Raw genomic sequence first — 14,954 nt, forward strand, 5'->3', positions numbered from 1 at the left:
TATGCAAAGAAATTAATGAGTGCCAGATGGTAGTAGGGCAAGGAAGTGTTTCACGCAAATGCAAAAAAATCAGTCCATTCACTCCATTACTAATGTGCTAGTCTCTTGCACACTGAGAAATGATTTTCTACATGTAATCAAGATAAACTGTCCTTCATATCCATACTTGAGAGAAAAAGAGAGGAGTAGGAGGGAACTGTATTACACGCTAATCTTTTCCACTTCTGTTCAGTGCTACTCTTGCAAATACCAGCAGGCCACTCTTTTGACTAAGTGAGCCCTGCCAGCAATCAACTCCTTTGAGCAACATTTATTTTTTGGAATAGTGGGCTAGCTTTATTTTTTGAATATTGGGCTGTGCACCTTTCATATTCCATATTCATTCTTCTAATACAGCACAGAAGGAGCTGCTTAGCACTAAGTCACACCATTGGTCCAATGAGTACAGTGCAGACAAACCAGAAAGTCCCTTTTCAGGATCTCACATATAGATGTTTCCTAGAACTGTTATATATTTTAACTAGCCTGATATATGCACAGAATATCCTTGGCTGCAGAACTCTGCACCTCGTTCCTTGGAATGCAGGTATATTAAAGGCATTTGGAAAGGGTAATCCAATTCTTCTGCATAGCAGAGTGACCCACAACATAAGAGTAAAATAGAAGGCAATGGTACTATTTGTAAAAAAGGGAGGGGGGGTTAGGATGATGGCTGTTCTTAAGGCATTCTTAAGTTTTCTTTGCAATTTTGGGAAAATGATTAGTGAAATTGCAAATCATATACAATCAATTTATCTCAGAATATGCCAATCTAACTGTGAATATGCTTTCAGCTGACCTCTTCAACACTGAATTCCTTAACAGTTATTAATGTTTACTATAACTATTTTTTTTTTTTACATTTTACTACCATCCGTTTGAATTTGTATCAATATAGTATTTGTTTTCAAACCCTGCTTCGGTCAACCTCAGCTCAGAAATGTAAATCTGCAGGTTTTATAACTGTCTGATTTAGAAGTTTGCTTCATAAGGCAAGACACTGCATTTATAACAAAACGGTTTTAAGTTGAGAGCCATTAGTTGTCTGATTTTCTCTGTAAACTGCTTGTGAACTTAATATAAATATTGTTAATAACAATAATGTCCCAAGACCTCCTGGAATCTGAGAAAGCATGCCAAAATGTTGTGCCCCATTACTAGGTGATGTGCCAGCCTCTCCTCCTTCAACTCCCTGGACGGAAATGGAAAAGGAAACAACACAGAAGAGGAAGTGTGGAGGAGAAGAAAACAGTAAGCTAGAATCTTCGCCCCCACTTTTTTTTTCAATCCAAGGAGAGGGAGAAGGAGCAGTGGACTGAACAAACTGGTGTGGGTGCTCCCGGCCAATCTGCTGGCTCAGTTGACCTCATGAATGGGCCAGTCCTGAATACTGTTTTTAAAGACTCCATAAATACGACAAGTGATAAGAAGGAAACACTGGATGCAATGCAGTTAGAGCACTAAATATCAAGGACGAGAACTGTTAAAATGGGTTATCAATACGTATTGGATGTTTGCTCTAAAAGAAGGCAGAGATTAAGGTGCTCTACATATTATTCCCTTAAGGCTAAGCAGCTAGAACAACCTAGTGAGACAATGGTTCAGGAAGGTTAAATCAACACTACAAAGGAGACAGGATGCAAAAGTGGAACAAATCAGGGCCTGATTCACAAAAACTGATGTTTGTAAGTGAAATGTGAGCAAGAAGAAAGCCTGTTTTGTCCTCCAGTCCTTAAGCATGGGCACCTGACTTTCATGACAAAGCAGGCATTTTGAATGATTGTATAATTGCTTTAAATATAGGAAACAATTGGGCACTAGAGGTCAAGTGTGCAGGCTTTTCACTTTTATCACCATTCTGGAAATAATCTGTCAGTGCAGTTGCCAAAAAAACCCCACAGTCTAAATAAGCAAGAGGGAAAAAAAAACCTTGGAAACATAGTGGATAGAAAATATCTAAGGGGAGAAAACAATTTATTTGCTTGGCATTTGGGAACATATTATTATATTTATCTGCCTCTGTCCCTTAATTATGCATTTTATTTGGTTGAGTAAATAAGTGAAATACATCATTTTAAATATTTAGTTGAAACAGATACAATTTCCTTCTCGTGCTAAAATGAATCCCCATGCATGGATATAAAGGAGAGCAAAAAATAGAGTGTTTACAAGATAAATTGCTGTCTAATAGGCATTAAAAACAAATGCGTCTTATTTTATTTGGCATTTTGAGCAAAGTCATGTAGGCAATGGAAGGCAGTTTGGTTTACAATGAGGACACATAACTGTCAATATTGTGAGTTTTTGCTTCACTGGGTTGTAGCCAAACATTGCCTTTGGCTACCTAGTGCTTGTGTAAGAGGGGCACAGTCTTTTCCCCCAATTTCCCCCTTCCCTCTCCAGCCTCCTACATCCTTTGACAATCTGCTAAGATTGCTGAAAATCATGTGTTCCTTCAGGTAGCTCTTAGTCACAAAAGGTGGGGCTTGGATAGAACCCATTATCAGTATGAGAAAGAACTTACCCACTGACTACATCATGATCTGGTTTGGTAGTATAACTGGTGTGATGTGAAAGACTAAAGGACATGGAATATCTTTTCTATGATTTTTTAAACTCTTCAAAGTACATAAGGAAGCAGTTAAAATGTTTCAGGTTGACAAATATCATGTTGGAGGACTAACTGAGGCAGTCTCGAGTGAGGCATTTTGGGGCATGTCTAGCCTTTCAGTAGCATTCTGAGTATAGTGCTCACAAAAGCCACCTTCCTCAATTGTTCTCTAGTGAAGCCCCTAACACCCCAAAAACTTGTTGTTGAAGGTTGCCGGACCTTTGGAAGTGACACACTGTGTGACTGGGGTCATGCAGAGGAAGAGGGAAGTACCAAGAGCCTGGAAGGAACCACAAATAGAAGGAAGAAAGGGAATGTGTTTTCTGTCTGTAGTTTCCATGAGCACTAGGCTATGGAATCTATGTTTTCTGTGATACTTCTGCTAACTCTATTTTAGATGAGAATAGCACAGTATCTTGTTCACACATATATTCCTGAGAGATTGCAGAGTGGTGGATATCTATGCTGTCTGCCCACCCTTTTAAAACATTTACAGCATAATCCTATGCATGATTACTCAGAAGCAAGTCCCATTGAGTTCAATGAGACTTACTCCCAAGAAAGTGCGTACAGGATTGTAGGCTTAGCCTCTTCTATGCTCTAGCATTAGTGATAAGTAAATAGCTTTCAGAGAAGGAAATCTAAAAACATTTACATTCCAGAAGGGGAAATAATAGTGTGCTACTCCATGGATTTATCTCCAGCACTTGTTTAGGGGATCTTTAAAGCAGAAGAGCACATGGCTGCCAAAGACACTCTTTATAAAAGTTTGTAAAATGGTGAAGACATCAGTGAAAGAAACTTTGCTCTTCAGTATGATACAAAAAAAAATCTAATAGATGTCATGACACTCACTCAATCACTTTTCACATTGCAAATATCACATAGCTGCTTTAAATGCCCATTAGGGAGATAAAGTGGAGTATAAATTTGTAAATAAATAAATAACAGTTGCAAGGAAAGGTACTGTTTGGGGGGATATTGCATCATCCCAGACACAAAACTTTATGTATCAGTGACATCCTGATGAGAAACACAACATTGATGGGAAAGCACCCTTGAAATGATGGTCCTTTAACCAGAGTTTCATGCAAGTTAAGGAGAGTTCTAAGAAAACATGGTTAAGATTGGGGTTCTAGCCAACAGAAGAAATCAGCCTTTACCACAGCCCATACTACTGCTTCTATCAGGAATATTTACCAGGCCACAAGGACCTATTTTACTGAATGCATTCTTAAGTCAAATAGTTGCTTAAATTATAACCTTAGTGCATTCCAAAGCTATGCAAGGCACATGATCTTCCTCTTCCACTAAGAACTGAATATGGTGCTGATAATGCTTCAATTTCTGCTTTTATTTGGGAGGGATTACATAGAAAATCTGTCTTTCACAACTGACAGAGCAGACATTCCATATTTAAATGAAACACTTTCTCCTATGCAAAGCAAAGATCACACATCTCCTCTTTGGTCTTCCTGTGTTTTCATTATTATACTTGCAAACACTTGTAAATTTTACAGCCCCTGATGGAAAACCAGGTTGCTAGTGCTTAAAAAAAATATGTTGCTTTGCTAATAAAAGAATAATTATTTTTGAATCTGCATTATATAAAAAGTCTGATGTGGCTAGGTCAGCCTGTTATCTTTAACTGTTCCTCACCTGCTGCAGAGTTAGGACAGAACAAGAATTTAAGAACAAGAATCCAATGTACCTTGTAACATTATTGCAGGGACAAGTGTGCATGCATGGTAAATACTTCCTCAACTTGCCATACTCTTTCTTCTCCCCAAGTCTAATTTAGCCCAAGCTGGACTCTATTATGATCTGATTTCAGGTGTGACAGAGAAAAGTGTCTTTGCAGGGGAGGGCATCTGCAGGACAAAATTAACACATGGGAATTGGGTTGAGCTTCCTCACTGTCAGCTACTGAGCTTACTGATGGTGTCAATAAGTACCATAGATATTTGAGTATGTTAATCTCACAGATAAGTTGAGGGCAGGTTTTGAGCCAAAAATCATGGAATTTTCTATTTACCCGATGGGGTAAAATGTAGAGGGGTGTTGGATTATAATTCTGGGACACCCCAATAATATCAAAAAGGCAGGTCTTCAAGTCCCTATATTAAAATGGCATAGTATTGTTTGTGATTGGCAGGCTTTAAGACCCAGCGACTGCCTGCCTGCCTGCTTGACCTATTAGCTGGTTGCAAAGCATCTTGCTGCAGGAGGGAGCTGTTGGGAGAATCAAAGAGGAAAACATGGTCAGCCAGAATGTGAAATCATGCAGAGTGAATTTTGCTGGCATCCAGGGGGAAGGAAGGAAGGGGATTTTTTTTTAATCTGCACTTACTAAGACCCAGTGGCAGCCTTCTTTCCTGCCTGCCTGAGTTATGTGCTGGCTGGCTAGTTGCGAAGTTTCTCCCTGCAGGAAGGAGCTATTGGGAGAGATAAAGCATGGCCAGCTGGAGCATGAAATTACCCAGGGTGAGCTCATACCTGCTGCTCCTCTGGACTTCTCCTGGGTGCTGTGACACCCCTGAACCCCGAGTGATCCACAGAAAGGAGACAATCTATGCTGGATATTTTGATAAAAATTTCTTGCCTTATAGGCAATTATCTACGGTACCCCTCTGCTCCACTGCTTGTGTCATATAGGCAGATCTTAATGCTAGACTGTCAGCTACTCTGGAGCTTGATATTTCATGAGGTGGGTCAATTTGTTCATCAATACAGTTCTAGTTTGGAAATGAAGAATTTGGAGAATAAAGTGTCCCCAGAAAATATAGAAGTTGATCTTCCCTGTTCTACAGTCTTCTCTCTAGAATTTTTTAGGCGAAGCATATTAATTTATAAAGGGTGGTACTGGAAGTATCGTGAGTGCAATGCCACTCATTCACAAAATTTTTTCTGCCCTGAGATATCCAAAAAGTGTTTTTTTTTGGGGGGGGGGGAAGGATCCTGGGAATTATGAGCATTGTGGAGGGGGAGAGTGCAGTGGGAGGGGAGAATTCCTAGAAATAAGATGCAAGCACCTTCTGCAAGTGGAACTCCCATTTGTGGAAATAACTGTGCCCTGTTTCTGGGGATAACATTCCCATACCATTTCTGAGGGGTCACTGGTCCCAGAAGCAGTTTTTCAGAGGATTCAATGAGTTGCCCTATACTGCAACTTGCATGAATGCTGTTGGGCTCACACTAGTTAGGATATAACTCAAATATCTGGCTTTAGCATAAAGCTCAGTGCAAAAGTTTTTTTGAGAACATGACTGAAACAGTCGTACATCAAAGAAGAAGAAAAAAATCTATCAGTTTTTTGAACCAGGCCACATAATGAAAATGATGCTATTTACTTTGGGATCAAAACTACCAGCTAACACAAGGATTCAAGGAAGAATTGAAACAAAACAAAAAATCCCCAAACTGACCATACACTGTAGTGTAAGACATTTCATGATCTGATGAAGTAGTTGAAATGTCTATGAAAAAAAATAAATTAGGGCACAACATTAAAACAATAAAAGCATGGAAATATTTTATAAGAGTGTAAAACATTGGATTCCTCCAAAATTGATCTGCACAGACAGGTATCAAAAGAATGTGACTAGGGAACTTCCTTACCATTCAGTGCTACGAACGAATCTGGAAAAAAAAGAGAAAGGAGGGGGAGGGGAAAGAATTATTTCTAATACCATTCTAAATTCTCTATCCACAAAACTTTGTATGCATCCTTAATACTATTCGTTCATATTGTGGCAGTATCCCATCTTGAGATCAAGGAAAAAAGGGAGGGGGAAGCAAACTTCAAGGCATGTACATGATGAACAATTTATTGCAAGGAATGTATCTGTATTTGAGCCCAACATGTTTCAGCACGATAAACCTTCTTTTTTTATCTGGTGTGCTCCCTGGGGCATTTGGTGGACTGCTGTGAGATACAGGAAGCTGGACTAGATGGGCCTATGACCTGATCCAGTGGGGCTGTTCTTATGGATCATAGAAAATAGTTTCAAAAGGCAAGAACTTTCATTGGCTGTAGTGATCTTCGTGAATCAGGTGCCTCTGATGAAAAAATTCACACCAAACCATATATGGATACACTCTTTGCAATAATGTTTTCATTATTCACATCCCTTGTAGTTCACATCCTCTGTTCTTCCTTCATTATTGAGTGTCTGGTCCCCTTCACGCTGTCGTCTTCTTTATCTTGAGATCAGCACATCTGTGTTGATCATCTCATATGGTTTCATAATATTTATTGTTGCATTTTGACATGAATAATAGCGTCATTTTTTGCAAAGAGAAACACAGAGACCTACAGTTTTGGATGAAAGCCATGGTATATTCTTCTTGGACCAATGTTTGAGTTTCTAGAGTGTTCTCCTAGGTACTGTCCTAATTATTTGTTAATTAGAAATGGATTCACATAATTTATTCACAATGAGAGAGCCAGATCATTGAGAATAATTCTTACAAACACGGCATTCTCTTTGCATGATCAAAGCTTAGTTTAAGAAAAAACAACAAATGAAAAGGACAAACCATATGAGCTGATTGTGAAAATAAAAGAGGGAATGGCAAACGCAGGAACAAAAATGAAAACAGGCTTATATAAGATATCTTAGGCTTCAAGCCTGTAACTTTCCTGGAAGTAGCCTCATTAAACACAGTGGGACTTACTTCTGAGTAGACATGTCTAAAATTGCATTATTAGTCAAGGTCAGGGGGACATTCAGGCTTCAGAACGAATGAGAGAGTGCTTCTACATAAGCCTCATAACTAGCATTCTGCATAGAGATTAAGCTCCCTCATAACTAGAGGTGTCTGAAAACGGTGTTATTTATTTTACTCAGAAGTAAGCTCATTGTGTTCAGTAAGACTTAGGCTGTAATGCTTTCTTACTGACTGGAAACAAGCACCTCTGCTCATAGCACAAGTCTGATTACTTTAAAACCTCCTTTAGATTCTAAGGAACTATGTCAGTAAACCCAGTAACTATAATTGAGCCAACATAACAAAATCGGACCCTACAGTGCTGCAGGAAGAGGCTCATTTTCAAGATGTTGTACATTTAAATAGTTAAATTCAAATAACTAAAGAACAGACTAATCCTTGTGAATGAACCCATGGTCTTTGGTTGGATCATGTCTTGCATTCAGTTTTGGCGGAATTCATAAAGAGGAATAAGTCAGAAGTGAAATATCTGTTCAAACTTAAGTGCCAATGAGAGTGAGGAATGCAATGAAGAATGTCATGGTCTCCAATTCCAATATGCAAACCTTGAGCCGACTGGGAATACTAAGACATTATCAAGTTCCCATTGCAAACTGTAGTATAAACATCTAGTTGGTAGAAAGATGGGCCAAGTCAGAATAGTATGCAGTGATAGCCAAATTACATTTCAAGTTGCAACATGGAACCACCCCAAGTACAAAAACCTGTTTAGCTGTGGGAATAAACTTTTTGCAAACTGACCAAGGACTCATGCAGAGAAAGCAAAATGCAGTTATAATCATGGCGGCATATACAGTATCAGTGCTACTACTATGTACAATAAATCATTATGGGTTACTATTTGTTAAATTCTAAGCTTCTGCAGGTTGTTTCATTCACTGCCATTAATGAAAAGAGTTATATGCAAATATTTTTGGGTGCTGCACACAGATTAAAAGAAGTTGACGACTGCCTGGCATTGAGTTTGGTGCATTAGTTTTAATTTTTGTAGTATGTAATACAATCTTTGAGTACGCTGAATATAATATGACAAGTTCTTCTTCTAATTCACAGAAGATAACATTTAATATTCCTCCAAAATACAACAGTGCTCAAACTTAGCCATTCAAAGATGTACATCTCAGTCTTATATAGTAGTGAGGCTCTTGCAGGGCAACCTAATTGATCTCAGTAGTGTTCCCAACAACCTCACTTTTCTAAATGTGTACAATCTTCCAAAACTCCATTTAAAATTCCTTAGTAGACATTCCTGAGAGTCAGCCAAGACTTCACCATGGAGAAGATGAACCATGGCTCCCTCCAATCAAGACTATACCAATAAAGAGCTACGGACTGGAACAGAAAGTGGTAGCACTGTGGAGCATCTGTATATCACCTTCCTCTAACATCCTGCAAGGCTTTCCACCTTGGTGTAATCTCGCTTGCTAGTGCAAGTCTTACTGCATAATAATTAAGTTTAAATGCCCAGTGGTCAGACTCCTTCTCCAGGAAACCTCTTCCAGCAATGACCAAGCATGGGTGCAGCCCACATCCTGTCATATCTTCAGTCCCCAGGAACCTCTTCAACTGGGGTGCAATTAAGTCTTTGTGCTCTCCTGGCATAACTTGGCTCAATCAAGCGCAGAAAACTCCTAGCTGTATGTTCCAGATACATGTTCCAGAAGATGTTCCAGATACCATTATTCAACCAGGAATGTCTTTATATTCTTTGTTCAAAATCATGCAGCTACCCCTGCTCTGGAAGCAGAATTTTGGCATTTTCTTCCCTACTGAGGACATCAACACTTCTGTTGGTTTATGGTAGGGTCTTTCTGATTTAAGGAAGTCTCTTGCCTTAGTAGCTGCTTTCATCTTTGGAGGGGCTATTTACTTTTGGGCTGCCAACTCAGTGGAGATGGCAGCCCAACTCTCACTCTGTCCCGTTTTGACTTAACTCATTCCTGTCCAAATGAAGTTATTTAAATGAATTATTTCATCCACAACTGCTTAAACCTCTTGCATAACAGATCTTCACCTACAAATGTACCTTTATTCGTATTTTGTTTTAACTTTTTCTGTTTTAAGAAATTTTTGCTTCTTTTGGAAAACTCTGTCTCATGGTTACTGTTAACCTAATCAGAGGTAGTTTATGAATGTTCACTCTGCTATCCTGTCAACAATCCCAAACAGCCATACACTTATTTTGATCTCGCACATTATAAATTCCCCATTTTAGTTTAATTCTGGGTTGTGAGACTGAATGTGTACATACACATACTGTAGACATGTGTGCATGTGTATGAGAGCAGGGTTGGCAACGCTATACCTACTCATAAAGGTCCAAGAACTATAGTTTAACTACTATAGTATATTATCTTAGTAGTCCTTAACTCATTGATATAAAGCAAATTTACTTCCATATTAGTATGTCCGATATTAGAGTCAAAGGCTGCAATCCCTAACTAAGTTCCCCTGAACTCAGTGGTATTACCTTCTAAGTACAGGTGCGCATCGCTTCCACTTAATGGACTGCATATACAAAGGTGGTCAAAGCACAGTAAAGAGACTCTTAAAGAGGCAGCAAAGTTTCCCATACCCTGCAGCAGGGTGTCTGTTTACACAACAAAGGGTGCAATCCTAACCCCTTATGTCAGTGCTTTCCAGCACTGGCATAGCGATGCCAGTGGGACACGTGCTGCATCTTGCAGTTGGGTGTCACTCATGGAGGCCTCCTCAAAGTAAGGGAATGTTTGTTCCCTTACCTCAGAGCTGCATTGTCCTTATGTCAGTGTTGAAAAACACTTAGGATTGCACCCAAAGAGACTCTTAATGGAAAGAAGAGGCAATCTATCTCCAGAACAGGCAATCTATCTCCAGCAATCTATCTCCTATCTCTGTGCAGTCAGCTAGTGTCTGGCAGGGAGTGTCCATTTATGGAACAAAGGTACTAGATTGGGCTGAATGTTTGTTTAACAACCTGATTGTATAGCAACAGGGATCGGAGAACGTAGCCCCATCATTAAGTGAGGCACACCTGTATTCATTTTTTGGATCAGGTAAGAAACATTTAAAAAGTATATTAATGTTCTTTTTTATTCTGTTAAATCATTCATTGTCTTTCCCTCTTAAGCAATTAAAAACAATTAAAGTTATGAGAATAAGAGTATTTAAGGTGAGTTGAAGATGCACCTTGAATTATCTTTAAGCACTGAAGAAGGAATTAGGATATGGGTGTCTTGTGTAAAGCTATGGTACAGAGGCGGTAATTTAAAATATTTCTGGCATATGAGCTTCTAAATGTTTCTCTGGAGGTTAGCACAGATAGGATGATTTTAAGAGTTAGGGAAGAAGGTTACTTCCTTGACGTAGTTCATGAGTCCCGAACATTAAATAATTGGCCATGTGTGTATTTTTCATCTCAAGAGGTAGATTCTGTTCTGATAGCTTTATGTTATCTTGAATTACTTCTGATTCAACATGAATGCCACTGATCTTCATGTGGCATCTTGAGAAGCAAAGAACTCTCAAGGCTGGTTAAAGATATCAGGATATGGGGCTAATCACACATTACTCAGAGAGGCAAATATTAATTTTAAATTTTGGGGGGGAAATTCAGAACAGGAAAATGGTGGGCAGAGAAACTCTCCCCCCCCCCCACTGCTTCATTTTCATTCTAAATATCACACTCTTGAAACTACCTTTAAAAAACAAGCCAGGTCACTGATACACATCGTACAGTGCAATCCTAGGCGTGTCTATTCAGAAATAAAGTCCACGGAGGTCAGTGAAACTTACAGTCCAGTCTTATTCTATCCTAGGTGGCTCTACACACAGGCCAGCTCTTGGACATCCAGCCAAAGCAGGTAAGGTGGGACAAGGGTGGTTTGGGGAGAATTGGGGCAAGGAGCAGGGCAAACCAGGGGAGGTTTGGGAGAGGATCTCAGCAGCAGCAGTGCACACCAAGATCCTACCCCACCCTTTCCCGGCACCAAAACATTCCTCAAGGCTCCTTGGAATTATGTGATCTAAATAGTTGGCATAGATTGAAGAAGACCCACTGGAGACTAGGTAGCTTACAGGGAGGTGAGCAAAAAATATTTTTGCCTCTCCTGGGCTGTCTGGTTGCTGCCCCTCTCCCAGCATGCAGCACAGGCTCTGTTGGCAGCACTGCATGCTCTGGGCTGGTGGGATTGTAGCCATCAGGCTACAATCTTATCTAAGCTTTCCTGGAGTAAACTCCATCGAACACAATGGGACTTACTCCTAAGTAGATATGCCTAGGATTGCACTGTTACTTCCAGGTAAAGGTATACAGGATTTCAGCCTTAGTGTGTATTATGAGTTGAAGCTTTTAGGGTTTATCTGAATAGGTTATACATTAGTTGCTGACATAAATTCTTTGTGTAATAATATGATTTTATAAGGTACAATGGCATTTCACAAAAAAAGTGAAACAATTCAACTTCATAAAAAGGCCTTTTCAGTCTTCTCAAAAACAAACAACTAGCACAGTTGTTAAACCAACATGCTTTTTTAGACAGTCTATAGGAGGCTAAGACTGTCTAAAAAAGCATGTTGGTTTAACAGTGGGTATTTATTTAGGCATATTGCAGAAGACGAGAGAAAACAGTATAGAGATTTCCTAAACTGTCATAATTTATGGGGGATGAGTGACAACACTTGTTGCCATTGATAACTGTAGCATTTCTTAGACTTTGAACCATTTTAATCACATATACTGTATTTTAGGTTTCGTGTTCTAATAATTCTTTAAACTCTTTCATTGTGCTTGTGCTAGTTGTTTGTTCTTGAGAAGACTGAAAAGGCCTTTTTATGAAGTTGAATTGTTTCACTGATTTAAGGGGTTAGGATGCTTTCCAGTACTGACATAAGGGCAATGCAGCTCTGAGGTAAGGGAACAAACATTTCCTTACTTTGAGGAGACCTCTGTGAGTGACACCTAACTGCAGGATGCAGCACATGTCCCATTGGCACCGCTAGGCCAGTGCTGGAAAGCACTGACATAAGGGGTTAGGATTGCACCCTAAGATGCTCATTACATATATACAAACACACTCCCCATCTCATTTCCTCCCACCTGCTGTCTGGTAGACCTATGATCTAGTTCTGTATATTTCAGCACACCTGAACCCAAAGCTTTGCATACCTACATTGTGGGTTGTGTATTTCCTTAAGAGGATGTATTTCCTTAAGAGCCCAAGTAAAAATGTAACCACATATTTGTAAAGCATATCCACATTTGTTTAAAGTAGTTTTAAACAAATGTATATCAACATCAAAAGTTTGTAGCTGGAATCTGACTCTGAATACATGTTTATTGCTCACTAATTTGGCTGAGCTGAATGTCTGGAAGTAAAATTTTTTAGCACAAAATGTAATTTTAGAGGTCCTAAAGTATACCCTGAATTACCCTTAACAGGTTTCTGCATGTTGGTTTGACGCCCTGGGCGGCTGCAGCCTTGATGTTTTTTCCGCTGTTGTAAAAACATTTCTTTCACAAACACAGACATCATCACACAGCCAAATCTGATTGGCTACATGGCAGCATTACTAACAACCATCAGGAAGAAAAATACGGCTATTTTCAAAACAATAGGGTACCAGAACAGCAGCTGCTTGAGGATGCAAACAATTCACTTTTTGGAGTGCCAGTACTTGGGAGGACAAAGATAGTATCTGAGATGGTATGCCAAATGCTGTCCCCCAGTACCTGGTAGAACTCTAGTCACCACCTCTGAAACTTCTCCTTCTTTCTGGATTTGAAAAGAAAGTGAGGAAAGAAGTAGAAGAGGAGAATTATGGTTTATGTTCCAGACTGCCACTCTCCTGCTCCATCCCCCACTATTTTTTCCAAAACAAGGAAGGAGAAGGAGCAGCAGAGGTGGGCAGATCCCCCAAACTGCCACTTGAAGCAACCTCCTCAGTTGGCCTCCTGGAGAGCCAGCCCAGACAATCTGGAGCTGAATGTGCATTGGTGATGAATGGGCCTGCTGTGTGAACATTCCCTAAAAAGAAAAGTAATTAGGGCACATGTTTTGCAGGCACCCCTCCTCCATTTCAGCATAGCCCTAGCCCCCAAATCAGAGATGATACAAGAGATCAAGAACACTCATTTCTAATAACCCAGTTCTGATGCAGAAAACCTAGGCGAGATCTAGAACTACATTTTCTACCAAGCTTGATTTTAATTTGAACACAGTTACCATTGAAACAGTTCCTATTTTTCTACAACTCATGTCCATGAACAATTCCTCACCTTTTGTTAGGCTTGCTGCTGTAAGAGCTGGTTACACTATTGTTGATATTTTCTCTCTTTATTATTGCTGAATCTGAGCTTGCAACACTCAAGCATTTATAGAAAATCTCTAAGGTAAGATAAATGAGAGATTAAACAATTTTGCTTACTTTGGCAGTCACCCAGGCCATCAGTATTGCCATGCTCTATGTCCTGCTCAAATGCCAGTCTAAACAACAGAAAGAAACATAATGGTGTGAATTACTGCATTCATATGCCCTGCCACATATAGGCCATAGTCTTTAAACAGAAAGGAAGATACAGACAAAACCTAGTGATTTTTCTAACCTTTCCACAATGCTTCATTTTTCTTTACTTTCCAATTGCTTCTTCGTGTGATCAGAACTTTATAAATATTCTTCTTTAAATCCTACCATTATCAGAGGAATACTTCACAACTTCAGATTTATGAAGCCTCCAAATCCAAAAACTGTCCAATCATCCAAATGATTGAGAAGCTACCCAAATATTTTTCATATGCTATTTTCAGATGACTTTCAAAAGGAAACCTGTAATAAAGATGACAAATTCACACCCCCCCCCCCCAAAAAAAAAAAAAAGCATAATGAATGCATGGCACAGGAGTGAGTTTGGGCGTCCAGGCTGAAATCATGTGGGGGCAATCATACTGAAAAGTGACAATCCATATACATTCCTATGCACACTGGCCTGAAGTCTTTATGTTTGAAAATTGGAGGTATCCAAAACTGGGGCTCATTTCATAGTATATGAATTAAAAACACACACACACACACACAAAAGAAAAGGAAAAAAAACATTGGCAGGAAATTATTTAAAGAGAAGCAAGTAAGTTCTTGCTTCTGTTTGGCCCTGATAGAAACTGTCGAGGACGTGGAAATATGCAAAACAATGACATAATAACATGGGAGAAATAAACTTAATTATTAACAGGATAAAGGAACAGGTTAGGACACAGTTATGCACTAATGTGCAGTGTCACCCTTAGAATGAAATGCCCAAATAATACGATGAAAGCTGACAGAATGTAAATGCAGAGAAAATAAATATTCATCACATTTCTTTATCTAGAAATTCACTACTGCCTGCTAGTTTTCACTATAGCTATGAACTCTAAAATGAGATTTGAGCAATACAGCTCTTAGTATCTTCCAATGTCAATGATGACTTACGTAGCTCCAGGTAAGAGCTGCATGCATGTCCCAGTTTCCTTCATCCATCCACAATATGGATCTCTAGAAGCTATGCAGGCCCTTAATAAGGAGATACACACGAATCATTCTACAATTCATTGCCAGT

General features: G+C 39.3%; 1 protein-coding gene across 4 annotated transcripts in view; it reads right to left on the reverse strand.

The window, feature by feature from the left end:
• Positions 1-14,954, reverse strand: part of SEMA6A (semaphorin 6A) — a 208,439-nt gene that overhangs the window by 30,613 nt on the left and 162,872 nt on the right. For 3 of the 4 annotated variants that reach the window (XM_066613228.1, XM_066613226.1, XM_066613225.1), the window contains exons 15-18: positions 14,828-14,908; positions 13,787-13,845; positions 6,269-6,289; positions 6,076-6,126 (exon numbers count right to left, since the gene is read on the reverse strand). In XM_066613228.1, coding sequence (XP_066469325.1) covers positions 6,076-6,126; positions 6,269-6,289; positions 13,787-13,845; positions 14,828-14,908 — 212 coding nt within the window. The remainder of the gene's footprint in view (positions 1-6,075; positions 6,127-6,268; positions 6,290-13,786; positions 13,846-14,827; positions 14,909-14,954) is intronic. The other variant, XM_066613227.1, reaches the window with a different exon arrangement.

The sequence above is a fragment of the Tiliqua scincoides genome, chromosome 2, assembly GCF_035046505.1.
Source record: "Tiliqua scincoides isolate rTilSci1 chromosome 2, rTilSci1.hap2, whole genome shotgun sequence".
NCBI lineage: Eukaryota > Metazoa > Chordata > Lepidosauria > Squamata > Scincidae > Tiliqua > Tiliqua scincoides.